Below are 14,562 nucleotides of genomic sequence, written 5' to 3' on the forward strand. Positions count from 1 at the left end.
ATCACTACTCATCCCATGTTCAGAAGTAGGTGCTATACTATTAACCTCATCATGGTCAACACGTTCAGATCCGTTTGACATATTTACAATCTATAAGAAAACAGAGGTTAGATCGAATCATACACATCACACTATCTCATATTTATATGGTATGTATTTTTAGACATTTTACACACTACGTTCATTTTGAGAATTGGCTAAATCATAACTTTGATACCACTAAATGTAACACACCTAACCCTTATCCGTCAACGGAATAGGGTTACGGAGCATTACAGAACTTTCCAGATCAAATACAAACATTTCATATGATTTAACATACATCTCAAAAACCAGTCATAATCAATCATATTGTCCCTTAAATGAGCCCTCGAGGCCTAAAATACACATTAGAAATAAGTTGGGACTACATCAGGTACTTAGAGAATTTTTCAAAAAATATCAAAAAAAATTTAAAAGAGCAGGGGACACACGCCCGTGTGGCCAGGCCATGTTGGCATTCAAAATAGGGGCACACGGTCGTGTCTTAACCCGTGTCTAAATTAGAATGCTTATTAACTTGGGTCACACGGCCAAGCCACACGCCCGTGTGCTAGGCCATGTGAGCATACTGACTTGTAATATTAAGGTGCAGGGGTCACACGGCCAAGCCACACGCCCGTGTGAAAAATCCTGGGTATTCTATTTTGCAATTTAATAGATGCAGGTGGCACACGGCCAAACCACACACCCATATGTTAGGCCGTGTGTCACACACGGCTGAGACAGACGCCCGTATGGATGAAAATAGGCTTTTTTTTCAAGCCACATGTCTCACCCATTTTTTATTTCAACCTAAACACTTCAATTTGCACACTCATAAGCCATAACAAGACCTTCAATACAACCAAATCAAACTTTAAACATATCATATTATCACATTTATTTAACATTCAAATCTACCATATTGATCAAAGCACATATTTGCACACTTATACAAAACATACTATATTATCTCATTCACCAACATGCCTATAAACTATCATTCACTTAACCACACCAAACATATATCAAGCATGATAAGACCACACACACACATATATAAGTTGATTGTAAATATAAACAAAATATAATTTCATAATATTTACACAAACCAACTTTGATCAAATCCACACCAACCCTATACATGTCATATAAACCATAGTGTACGTTTCAAGAACTACCGAAATAAGCTAGATAGTGTGACTTGATGTGCTGATCCGATCTTCCAAACTCTCAAAAATCTACAAAGACATTAACCAACATGAGTAAGCTTAATAAAGCTTAGTAAGTTCAATGGGTTAAACATAAATCTTACCGAACCTACTATAACAGATCAATTAAATAAATTCATTCAATGTTAACTCCCTACCAATCACAACTTCACTCGATGAATACACTTATTTCAGATTAATACCAATAACAAACAATATGTTTTTCAATTTCAATTACATATTCACTTACCAAATCTTCCTAAATCAGAGAACGAGTTATGGATAAGAGCACATCTTTTTCAGAAGCCCGAAGGTTGAACAAAAGCTCATGTGAGCTAAATAGAAACCCATAAGGGTTCAACGGAAGTCGTAAGAGCTGAACGGAAACCCGTAAAGGTTAAACAGAAGCTCAATAGAGTTGAACAGAAACTCATATGAGTGAAACAGAAGCTCGTGAGAGCTAAACGGAAAGTAAACACGAAAGTTCACAGCAAATGTTGAACTTCGTTTTACTTGGGTAAATTGGTTGTCATTTTCCTTCAACGCCGTTAGTTCACCGAATGCTGAATGTACTCAAATCTCCTGTTCCATTTAATCCAAATATCCAATTCAAATTTATAACTTTAACAATATTTCATTTTCAACAATAGAATAAATACATAATACCATTCATCAATTCAATATAAATATTAAAGTTTAACAGTACGAACTTACCTAGGTTAAATTGTAATATTTACAGGAGTTCAGGGACTATTCCGTTAATTTTCATTTTTCACGAGTATCTACGGGCTTTTAATATGCAGTAAAAATATGCAAAATCAGCTTAAACTCTCTCTCCCATGACTGTTTAGCTGAAATTTTGAAGAAGAATGGCCTAGAAAACCTTAGAATTCAAATTGTTTAAGTTTAATTTCATATAATTTACAATTTTGCCATCAAATTACATTATTTTATTATTTTTCTTTGCATTCGAACTATGTGTATGGCCGGGGTGAGAAAAATGTGAGAATTTATATAAAAAAATAAATTAAAAAAATAAATTTGGCCAAAAATAAAGTATATTTAAAAAAGCAGTCGGGCTTGAGTAATATTTTTTCGATCTAGCTGAATTTTTAATAAAACCATACTATTTTTCCATGCTTTGCTACTATTTTTTTACTTTTTGTCACTTTGTTTTGCTACTATTTCACTATTATGTTGCTACTATTTTGTTATTAATGTTTGGATATTGTATAACAATTATTTTATTGTTAATTTTGCTACTAATTTAGAGGCATTTGCTTGTTAAGTTGCATTTATCTTAGTGTTATTTAAGTATAAAGATTTTTAAATTTATTTTTAATTTGTTGGGAAATATTTATTTTAATATTTTTAGTGTACTTGGCGTATTATATTTTTAAATTTTTTTATATAAAAAATAAAATTTTAAAAAATTAATATTGGTCGGATCTAGATTTTAACATTTTTATCTGGGTCGAGTTTGAACAAAAATTTAAGCTCATTTTTTTAGTCGAGCTACACCTAAACTTAACAATAGGAGCTATTATTAGAGTCCAACCCGAATCCGGCCTAATCCATGAACAACTCTAGAACCAAGTTCCAATGTTGAACGTTGAACAATAATTAACACAGTGAGATATAAATGATTTGAAGGAAATGTGAGAAATAAGGCCAACAAATAATAATATTAACATTGTAATTAGCAAACAAGACAATTTATGTAGCCCGTTATAATAAATTGTAAATGAATCTCCATAGGGAAAAATAATAATTTAGGTTTTAAAATAATTAATAGTCCAGAAGAAGCAAAAGGTAGAAGTGCAGATAATGAAATGATTTAAAACTAAAAACAAGAAATCTTTTAAACTTTCTTTTTAGAAAAGCTTATGCCAATTAATGGGGTCTTTTTGCAGTGTTTATATGTCCTGAATCTTGATAGATTTTCATCCTTTGTTAATGATGATCGGCTTCATTCTCGTGAGAAAGTGTCTCCTTTATTCTGAGATTAGCAAGAAGGTAGGGATAATCGTCGTTTATGTCAATTTTTTTGAAAGATAGTTCAATTTAATAACAAAATTTTAAATCTACGTGTTCATTTTATATTGATGACATAAAGATTTTTATTCTTATCAGGTGTAGTAGTTGGAATAAATTAATTGTAATACTAATGGTAACTTCTAAAAATATAAAATCAAATCTCAAGAATTTAGTTTAATAATTATATTATTCTTTTATTTCTTAAGTTATTCATTTTTAAGAATTAATTTTCGTAATATATCAAATTTTTTCAACTTTGAAACTCGCGTTATTCATGAGTGATGACTGAATTTTCCAAAAATATGTAACAAAAAACCTTTTGCCCCACCCCCATGCCCCCAACTGTGCCCCTTTCATCAAATTATGCCACGTGGTTTTTCTTTTCTTTTTTATTTATTTTGTAACTCATTTATTAATTTCATATTAATTGTAAGATTAAAATTGGTAAAATAACATAAGAATAAAAAACTACAATAAAATAAGAAATTAAATCAAATTATTTTTAAATTTATAAAATATAAATATAAAAATAATTGAATATTGTCTCACGCTAGTTTAATAGGTTTAACTTTCATAAGATCTTGAATTAATTTTACAACGTGATAGTTGAATTAATGTTAGTAATTATTTGATACATAATTTGTAGAGTTTTTAGATTTCATATACATGGTTTAAAATATGACGAGTGTCCCATTTGTTTATATATTTGTTTTTTATTATACATATTTTAAACTCTCAACTCCCTTGTGAAGTCTAAATATTTTTATATAAGCTTTGTATGGGATAATTTTTCTTAAACTAAATATTTAGATACCTTCAATTAAATTTGCAACATTAAACCACACATTATTATGTTGTGCAAGTCTTTAGTCTCGATATATGCATTTGCTAAGAATGAGTTTTTCCATTTTTCGTCTGCTATGCTTTGTATTAGTTGGGTTCTGTTTTGTAGTTGCTCTAACATATATTTATAATTATATTATACTTGAAAAAGTTAATATAGACGCATATTGTAGTGCGATAATTCCTAAACAGATACCCCCAAAACTAAAAGATATGGGGAGTTTTACAATTCTTATAGAGATAGGGGATATTCACTTTAGTAAGGCTTTATGTGATCTAGGAGTTAGTATAAATTTAATTACTTTATCAATATACAAGAAACTCAGGTTAGGGGAATTTAAAAACACACATATCACATTACAATTAGCTGATAGATCTTCGGTACAACCGAAATGGGTACTTGAAGATGTGTTGGTTAAGGTGTGTAGTTTTATCATTCGATCGATGTCGTAATTTTGGATTTTGAGGAAGATCGTGAGATACCTATCCTGTTAGGTAGACCATTCTTAGCCACATCTAGGTCCACCATCGATTTTGAAAATAATGAGTTAATCATGAAAATCAATGGTGAGATTGAGATATTCAAATGCGGTCACCAACAGAATAAGGGAAACAGGGAAAATTTAGGGAGATTATGTTATGAAAAATCTGTAAAAACCCCTAACTATTTTGAGCCGAAAAAGGTATTTTCTGTGACTAGTGTAGGTCGAAAGAGCATATTCAAAAAGCGAGACAAACGAAACAAAATAGAGTGGCATGACAAATGCTGGACTAATATAGATAGAAAATGGATTAAAGGCACATCCATGTATACACTGACAGAGCTGACAGACGAATCTGGCAAAATACATGACATCTTTTTAAATGAAGTTAATTTTTTTATATTATAGTATTTAAATAGACTTACGGGTAGCTTAGGATTAATTATATTTAAACTGTTTAAATATATATTATTCTGAACACTTTGAAATTCAAGAAGAAGGGCCAAAACAGAGTCTGTGTAGCAACACGGGACCTCTATGTTGCAACACTGATCACAGGTTCGAAAAGTCAAACAATTCAATTTGATGTCGTAACATGGCACCTCCGTATCACGACACAGTATCCCCAAATTCTAAAAACTTCAAGGTGTGTCACGACATCGAACCCCAATGTCGTGACATCAGTAGCCTGTCGGGGGTATTGCAACATAGAACCCTTATGTCGTGACATTGCTGTAATTTTCTACAAGATCAATTGCCCTGTTGCGCAACGCCGACTTTAACCCTTATTTAACTCAGTTTTTAAACTAAAATACCCATATTTTTATAACTAAAACACTTTCAAACTATTCCTAAACCCTTTCTAACTCTAAAACCTCCCCAACTTATTCAAATACCAAAAAACCTATTTTCTTTTTCTGCAATCTTTTCTTCTTCTTTTGTTTTTAGTTTGTGCAAGAACAAAACTCTACATCAACAAAGGACTTGCAACAAACTCTCACAAGGAATTCCACACATTCAATCGAGGTTAAAGGTTCCTATTTAACTTTTATTGTTCCATTGCATTGTTCTTTAGTTTCCTTGAAATATATTGCTTAATTTATTTCTTCTAGTAAAAAATATTACTGAACATGCCTCCTAGAAAGTCTAGAAGAATTAGTGAATAAGAGCCATCGGTGGTTGCAAGCCTCTCAAAATTTCCAAACCTGAATGTCTAAAAATATTTTCTAGAATTACAAGGGAAGACATTCATTCAAGAAAGGGGTTTTGAACCATCGATGATTCTTTATAAAGAAATTTGGATGCTAGATCAGAACCATAGATGGGAATGCTTTTGCGTTACCTTCAAAGAAAATGTTGTTATCCTAGTTGTTTAGGAGTTCTTTGTATCCTCTAAGGATCAATAGTTTAGGAGACCATATGGGGCTATTTGGAAAACTGTAACAATCAAGGATACAAAGGTTTATGTCATCCCTTGGGAAATTTGTGATTTTTAAAATGTTCTATACTATAATAGTGATTTTCTTGACAATATTAATTTAACTAATTTTAACGACATATATATGGATGACATTGTAAACTACTTAATTGAAGGGAAAGGTGAATGAAACCACTGACCAGATACCGGACTACCAAAAAATTTTAATCAAGCAATAATGTTTCATGTAGCTAAGATGTGGATGCCATTTTTGTGCACTAGAATTAAACCTACCATGAATGTTTCTAATGTAAACAGTTTTTGACCTATTTCGTTGTATGACATTTTACAGAGAAAATAGATTTGCATCAGCTAATGAATCTATCACAATATGAAGCGATATATAAACGGCTAGAAGGTCGGGGTTTTCTTCTCTCACCTTATGACAACGTTATGCAAAAAGGCTAAGGTTTTGATGGAAGCAAACGAACAGTTCATGAGGCCGACGAAGAGCTTAATAGGTGAATCTATGTATACCAAGTATGTTGAGCTTAATCGAAAATAAATTAAGGATTGGAACCAATGAAAAAAGCAAAAGATGAATGTAGCAGCATCTCTAAAAAGAAAAATAACAGCAAAAGCTCGAAAATGGATAACAGCAAAAGCTCGAAAATGGACTATGGAAAGTGAAATTTTGGATTCTGAATGGATGATCAGATGGATACAAAAAAATAGGCTAGTAGGACAAGAGTTAGCACAGCAAAATGGTATGCGAATACCAAATTTGCCCCCAAAAAATATGGCCCTATGAATACATATGAAGAGTAAAGAAGTGATGACAAGGAAGCTGAGAAAAAGGAGGACGTTATGGAGCAAGATTCCTAAGAGGATGAAGATGACAACTACGATGTGACATTCTAACTGTAACGATCTAGGCAGAGAGGGCACGTCATTCATAACCCAACCTAGCAAGCACATTCTCAGTTGGAGGCTCCTTGAGAGGCCATACCTCGGGGAGAGGAAAAGCTCCGATGGAGGGGTTAATCTCCCTATTTTGATGATTAAAAGACTATTTTTAATTATTGGATTTGTAAAACAATTAATTAGGTTTATTTTTATTATTTTAGATTAGGGGTATGAGTAACAGTGGTTTATATATATATATATTTGTTTTTAAATTTTCCATGTAGGAATCCTACATGAAGAAAGCACTACATCTATGAGCTTTAAACAGGCAAGGAATGAAGCATCCATCATAAGACTATGGCAATGTCATGATCAATCGGGTAACTTCGTTCCTTATCTAATTAAGGGTTGCACATTAGGGACTAAAGTGTGAGGGGTAACATAGGATATTTAATTTTTATTTTTATGCTTTTTTCTTTTAGTTTTCTTTTCAAAAAGTGTGCTTGAGCTTGTAGAAATACAAGTGATTGATTAGGAGCATGTATATAGGTTGATTATTACACTATAAATAGGCATTAAGTAATTGAATATACAAAATGAAAGAAAGAATACAAGGAAACGAGTATGCTAGTATGAATGATAAATGGTTAGAATTGTGATTGCTTGATTGATTAAACTTGAGAATATTGAGATGCCTAGGGAGGACCTAAGGCATAGTTTGGTAAAACCTAGAGCCAAAAATCCAACCTTATTTATGGATCCTTAGTACCTATATTTGAGTTAGAAAACTCTTATTGATGAACCTTCATACAAAACCGAAGCCAAAATATGAACTTGTACTTACCTTTTTTTTTGCCCTTGAAATGCACGAATTTAAACGTCTGACCATATGTATTGAGGTATAAATAGATACATCATGGTGATTTTGTAGAAATTAGAGTGAAATAGGAAGGAACAGTGTGATATAGTGATTATGGGTCTAGCTAAGATGTGCAAAACAAAAGAAAAATACAGAAAAAGTCAATACGAGTAGAAAAAGTACTTGAACAATGACAAATAAAAGCATTGTGAGTGAGTTTCATTGAAAAAGTCAAAATTAAATAATAAAAAAGTCACAAAATTAGAAACCTCAATCATTAGTGTACACAAACTTGTAAGCTCATGTTGTGACTTCCTACTAATGCCTTATACTTTCTTAGGCTACAACTCTCAGCATAAAGGATACCAATGCCTTGCTTCTAATGGTCGAATATTTGTTTCTCGACATGTGGTCTTTGATGAGAATTGATTTCTGTTTTCTACTAGAACTTCGTCTATTTCTCCTGCAACTAATCGTGTCACCATCTTTCTCCCCATCCTCACAACCACGGTGCTCCATGCCTCTGAATGGTGTTAAAAATTCACAAAGTCATTCATCTCCATCTATGTCTGTATGCGTTCTTTAGTCTCCTCTTCCGGATAATGATATCGACAACTTGGGTCCTAACTTTGACACTGTCTCTCCCACGCCGATTTTTCCTATTACTACGGTTGACCCTCTACCACAATTGGGTAATACACACTCTATGATTACTTAGTCAAAGGTTGACGTATTTAAATTGAAAGTGCTCACAGTTGAGTTGCATGAACAAGAATCGTGCACTATTGATGAAGCTTTTGCATCCAAAGAGTGGAAGATAGCGGCTCAAGATGAGTATGATGCTCTTATTCAAAATCGCACTTGGAGCTTGGTTCCCTCACCACCAGGTTGACAGGCGATTAGTTGCAAATGGTTGTTTAGAATCAAACGACATCCCAGTGGTTCTGTGGCTCATCATAAAGGTCGGTTGGTTGCGAAAGGATGTTTACAGGTTCCTAAGTGTGACTTTCGTGAGACATTCAGTCCCATTGTTAAACCTGCCACTATATACACCATCCTTTCAATTACTATCACCAAAGGTTGGTCATTACAACAAGTTGATGTGAACAATGCTTTTCTAAATGGTGATCTCACTGAAGAAGTCTATGTACAACAACCTCTCGGATATGTTCAAAATAATACAAATGGACAACCTCTTATTGGTCGGTTAAACAAAGCTTTGTATGGCCTTGACAAGGCCTAAGAGCTTGGTTTGATAAGTTGAAAGGTTTTCTTATTTCAGTTGGTTTTGTGCTCTCGAAATCAGATGCTTCTTTATTCATTTGTATCACTAATGAATCTCGTATGTATGTCTTGGTGTATGTTGATGACATCATTATTACAGGTGACTCTTTTTTAGATATTGATAACTTTGTTCATCGTCTTCACACTATGTTCTCACTCAAAGACATGGGGTCCCTTCATAATTTTTTGGGTGTTAAGGTGAATCGTTCCTCCGGTGGGGTCCTCCACTTGTGTCAACATAAGTACATTCTTGACTTACTTGATCGATGTCATATGGTTTAGGCCAAAGGTGTTCACACACCCATGATTAGCTCATCTCCTCTCTCTAAGACTGTGGGCAATTCGATTGATGATCCTCGTGAGTATCATAGCATTGTCAGAGCTTTACAGTATGTTGTTCTCACTTGACCCGACATAACATATGCTATTAACCGCATTTATCAGTTTATGCATGCTCTGACCGATGTCCACTTTGTAGCTGTCAAACACATTTTGCGCTATCTCTGTGCTACTGTTAACTATGGCTTACTTATACTACCATCCGAAAGGCTATCTCTAGTTCACTACACGATACAAATTGGGGGTTAGACTTTGATGACCATTGATCCACCACCGGGTACTGTGTATTTTGGGGGTAATCTCGTCTCATGGTGCTCCAGAAAACAACAAGTTGTGTCTCGATCCACTTCTGAAGCCGAATATCAAGGGTTAGCTGTTGTGACTACTGACGTTACTTGGTTAAATTATTTATTATGGGAACTTCGGTGTGAGTCTATTGATACACCGATCATACGCTGTGATAACTCTAGTGCCGTAGCAGTTGTGGCAAATCTTGTCCTTCATTCGAAATTTAAACATGTTGAGCTCGACTTGTTTTTTGTTCGTGAAAAGGTTGTGAATGGCTCTCTCATGGTTGGAGAGGTCCCTGCATGTGATTAAGTTGCAAATGTTCTCACCAAACCTTTATCTGCCTCTCATTTTTTTTGACTTCAATAGCTTCTTCGAGTTTCGACCATTATTACCATTCTTTCACACCATTATTGCCATCATCACTTATATAATTCCTAAACAGCCTCCTTAGTCTCATATTCTCCTTTGGTAGCTTTTGTTCACTATCCGTATTTATCGTAGTAATTTAATAGCATGATTACACATCCAATCATCATATTACTAGAAAAACCCACATTCCCATCCTAAAATAAACCAAAACTTAGTATAAATTCAAAAAATTTCGAGTATAATCTCAACATAATATAAAAAATTAAAATGTAAACTTACTATTAAATTTCCATATTAAAATATATTTATAAAAATTCCAAACAAAGCACAAGTCCTAAGCACTTCCCCATTAAAGAAGAGTACACCAAACCTTACTAATATTAAAGAAGAGTACTCCAAACCTTACTAACATAATATTTACAAATACTCAAATATTACTAAACCTTAATTTTACTTAACAAAAAATTAACAATCAAATTAAAAAGAACTTTATCACTTACCCGAAAATCTGAACATTCATAAAACTTTCTATCTTGGATTAAATTACTCCAAGAGGTGTCTTTTTGTGCCAACTTCTTATAGTAACACATAACTTCACCATAGTATATGTACTCCGTTCTTGACAAACTCACAATGTTTGATCCACGTGTTTTCCATTGATGGCAACCAAAATTATGAAACCTACAAATTTCGAGCTATAAGCACTACACCAAAACAGGCTTTTAGCGGCGCTTTTTTAGGCCTTTAGCGGCGCTTTTTAGCGCCGCTAAAAGTATTTGCGGCGCATTGAGAAGCGCCAGAAAAAACGCCGCTAAAGACCAAGACCTTTAGCAGTGCTTTACCCACAAACGCCGCTAAAGACCAAGACCTTTAACGGCGCTTTACCCACAAACGCCACTAAAGACCAAGACCTTTAGCGGCGCTTTTTCACAAAAACGCCGCTATAGACCATGACCTTTAGCGGCGCTTTTTCGGAAAACGCCGCTAAAGATCATGAAGCTTTAGCGGCGCTTCTCACAAAAACGCCGCTAAAAATATAACCTTTAAAAAATTTATTTTAATCAAATAATATTTATTTTTATTATAAATATTATATTATGTTTTATTTTTTAAATTTGAACTTGAAATATACTTTTTAAGGATAAATAAAAAATATTATTTAAATTAAATTTTCTATGAAAATTTTAACTTTAAAACTAAATATAAAAATTAATGAATTTAATTTTAGAATTTAAAATAATAAATTAATAACACAATTAAAATCCAAAAGTTAGAACTCAAGTTGTCATAAATATTAAAGTAAAAATAAAAATTTAGAATCAAAACTAAAATAAATAATACATATGAAAAATTAAAACAACGACAAGAATGTGAAAAATTAAACACCACACATAAAAATTTATCAAACTAGTTAAGAAATACATGGTGTAGCCATGCAGTATAAATACAATAGAATCATAGGGTAATTTTCCATAAATATCTTCAGAGTACCAAGAACAATTTTAACCAAGTCTTTCGATAAGAACTTGAACAACAAGAAAAGTGATAACAACATTGCACTCCCAACAAATGGAAAACGCATAGCATGCTCCTTAGACATTGTCTCCTGTATGACAGACAAATTGTCAGCCAATTTTAATCTATAGAACTGGATGACAAACAAGAAGGCGAAGAGTTAATTTAAATGCTATCATACTCACTGATGGGGGAGTTGGCTTGACAGAACGATAGCAGCCCACATATACTGCAAGGCATGTAGTCAAAATAACATTCAAATTAGGATCTACCTTCACGACAAGTGGTGCCAATGTCAACCCTGCATTTAGCAAATGAAGGATGCTACATTAGAAAGAGTCCAGCTTCTTAAGCGCACATGTGGTACCTGAAAGATCTCACATCTAACAGTGACTCATAATAAGAGCATCCTTAGTTCCACATATTCTCTAAAAAAATCAGCCATACGCCAAGTATGTATTCATTCACAAGTATATTAAGCAAGATTCATGAGGTCTAAAATTAATATATTTAAAGATACGTAACAATGCATCTGAACTGAGAAAGGTGGGGATATGCAACGCAAAGTGCATTCACTGATTGCTGCTTTTGCCTATTAGTTTTTGGTTCATAAAAAGTTGCTAAAAGGAAATGAAGTGTAAAGAAAAAAAATCCTATTTGATTAAAAAAAGCAGATGATAAAATGTAACACAAGTTATAACATGATTTTTTCATTATAAAATCAAACACAACAATTTTGTTTACTAATTATTAAAAACAAACAGATTTTGTGTCCAAGGCAGCAATCAAACAGAACATAAGATTTCAGTTCTTTTTAAAGTTTTTCTTTTCCTTTTTTCAGAACTGCAAAGATTTGGGTGAAACGAAATGTAATCCCTTTAAATTCTCCACATATAATGCATAACTTTATAAATAAACCAACTATCATTCATGCCAAATAACAAAGCTACCCCGTCCTACCCTTACACATTCCCAAATTTCACCCTCAAATCATTCTTTCCTATCAGTTCTCATATTTTCTTTGCAACTAGAACCAGAAGATACATTAACTAACTAAATCCTCCTGGCTAGTACAAAACTAAATTAAACAACTGAATAAACTGAGCATAAATTATCCTAAAAAGACAAGAATTCTTTCAAATGCAAACCCAAAATGTAAATAATAAACTAAAATTAATCAAGAGTACATCAAAAAAAAGGCAAACCTGCTAAAGCCAAATTGGCGAGTCTTTCAGTGTTCTTCATTGTCGTCGTTTATTTTTAAATATAACAGCAACGAAGAATCGACCCTCTTTCTACCTACAACAAGGAAAAAATTATAATAAAATCAACCAGTAATTATTATTTTGCAGTACTACTAGGTAATTATATTCTTACAAAAGTAGCTAATTCATTATTTATGATTTCTGCTTCACTGATTGATTTTTTTTTAGTTTGTTATGAATCAATCATGGCTTGGTTGGTTGCTTTTTTGTTTAAATTTTGATTAATTGAATCTGTTTCTGTGAGTGAGTCTACAAAGATTCAAACTGGTGATTGAAGCTGGGTTGGTAAAATGGTGTTCAATCTGGCTGTTTTTGTTTTAAATTTGTGTTATGATTTATTTTTGGGAACAATAGATATGGTGAGATCTGGCTGTGCTGCGGCAGATAATAGAAGAATGACGGAAGAAAATCTAAATCATAAAGAAAAGAAAGCAAAATTGGAAGCAAAACAGAGAAGAAGAATGAGAGAAGAATATGAAAAGCTTACAGTGACAGAACAACCCAAAAAACAGATAAAGGCAGCCAAGTCGAACACAAAGAATACAATAATAATGGAAGAAGGAGACGCAAATATATCTTCTGCTTCAAAACATGGAAAGGTTTTGTTCAAATCTCTTTTCATGCTTCTTCTTGATGGGTTTAGACTTTAGAATTGATGTGCATCTCCATGACTTAAACTGCAGGTTGATGATGAGTGCGTAGAAAGTTTTATGGAGCAACTTAAAGCCAAAGTGGAGAGTGAAGTAGATTATTCAGACTTCCAAATCTTAAAAGAGGATTTAGGGAAGGATTTGAGAATGGTTGGGAGATTTAGTGTTCCGCTACGCCTGGCTCTTATTGCAAACAAAATCAAAGATGGGTTTGGCTTCACTTGGGAAGAAACAAAGAGTTGAATAACCTTCTGAGTTTCTTTCTTGGATGTGGGAAATTAAGGATTTTAGGGGGGAAAGTTGGGGATTTCGGGGGGAGGGGGTAGGGAATTTAAAAAAATAGCGCTATTTTTTTAAAAGTAAATTTTATTTTGTGGCGTTTTTATAAAAGCATTATTCTTATCTATTATGCGCGTTTTTACACAACGTCATGAAAAATTATTTTATTTGGAATAAAACGAGGGAATTTAAGAAAATGGCGCTATTTTTTTAAAAGTAAATTTTATTTTGTGGCGTTTTTTATAAAAACGCTATTATTTATATCTATTATGCGTTTTTACACAAACGCAGTAAAAATTATTTTATTTGGAATAAAGCGAGGAATTTAAAAAATGGTGCTATTTTTTAAAAGTAAATTTTATTTTGTATGCTTTTTATAAAAACGCTATTGCTATAAAAACGCATAAAAAATTATTTTATTTGGAATAAAACGACAACATTTTGCTATATAAAATGGCGCTATTTTTAAAATAAAATTATTTTTGTATGCTTTTTTAAAAACGCCGCTATTGCTTACCTTTTGCTATGCTAAAATATTTTATTTTGTGCATTAAAATTATTAGTTAAGTGATTTTATAAAACATTTATTATTTTTTATAAATTAAATTTTATAAAAAAATCAAGTACTCTCAAAATAAATATCGTATATTTTAATAAGAAAAAAATGATTAAATGGCTGTAATTAATTATTAAGTTAGAATTATTCAATGTAAGCAATTAATCTCTCACATATCAAGTTTCTATTAAAGATTGAGACATTAATCATGATTTTATATTATTCATTTCGATCTAAT

General features: G+C 32.5%; 1 protein-coding gene across 1 annotated transcript; it reads right to left on the minus strand.

Annotated features, from left to right (window-relative positions):
• Positions 1-11,431: 11,431 nt before the first annotated feature.
• Positions 11,432-13,786, minus strand: LOC105790982 (signal peptide peptidase 1-like). Its single transcript, XM_012618805.2, has 4 exons — positions 13,327-13,786; positions 12,780-12,873; positions 11,760-11,875; positions 11,432-11,665 (listed from the first exon to the last, which is right to left on the minus strand). The coding sequence occupies exons 2-4, from the start codon at positions 12,817-12,819 to the stop codon at positions 11,471-11,473; spliced, it is 351 nt and encodes a 116-aa protein (XP_012474259.1). The 5' UTR covers positions 12,820-12,873; positions 13,327-13,786; the 3' UTR covers positions 11,432-11,470.
• Between the last annotated feature and the right edge of the window lie 776 nt (positions 13,787-14,562).

Source organism: Gossypium raimondii, chromosome 8 (genome assembly GCF_025698545.1).
Source record: "Gossypium raimondii isolate GPD5lz chromosome 8, ASM2569854v1, whole genome shotgun sequence".
NCBI lineage: Eukaryota > Viridiplantae > Streptophyta > Magnoliopsida > Malvales > Malvaceae > Gossypium > Gossypium raimondii.

Bases quoted from the DNA above. Each gene is read 5' to 3' on its own strand.
- LOC105790982 (XM_012618805.2), bottom strand. From the start codon at position 12,819: ATGAAGAACACTGAAAGACTCGCCAATTTGGCTTTAGCAG. The intron at 11,876-12,779 runs GTTTGCCTTTTT...TGCTAAATGCAG, and splicing joins CGCCAATTTGGCTTTAGCAG to GGTTGACATTGGCACCACTT. The intron at 11,666-11,759 runs GTGAGTATGATA...TCTGTCATACAG, and splicing joins TCAAGCCAACTCCCCCATCA to GAGACAATGTCTAAGGAGCA.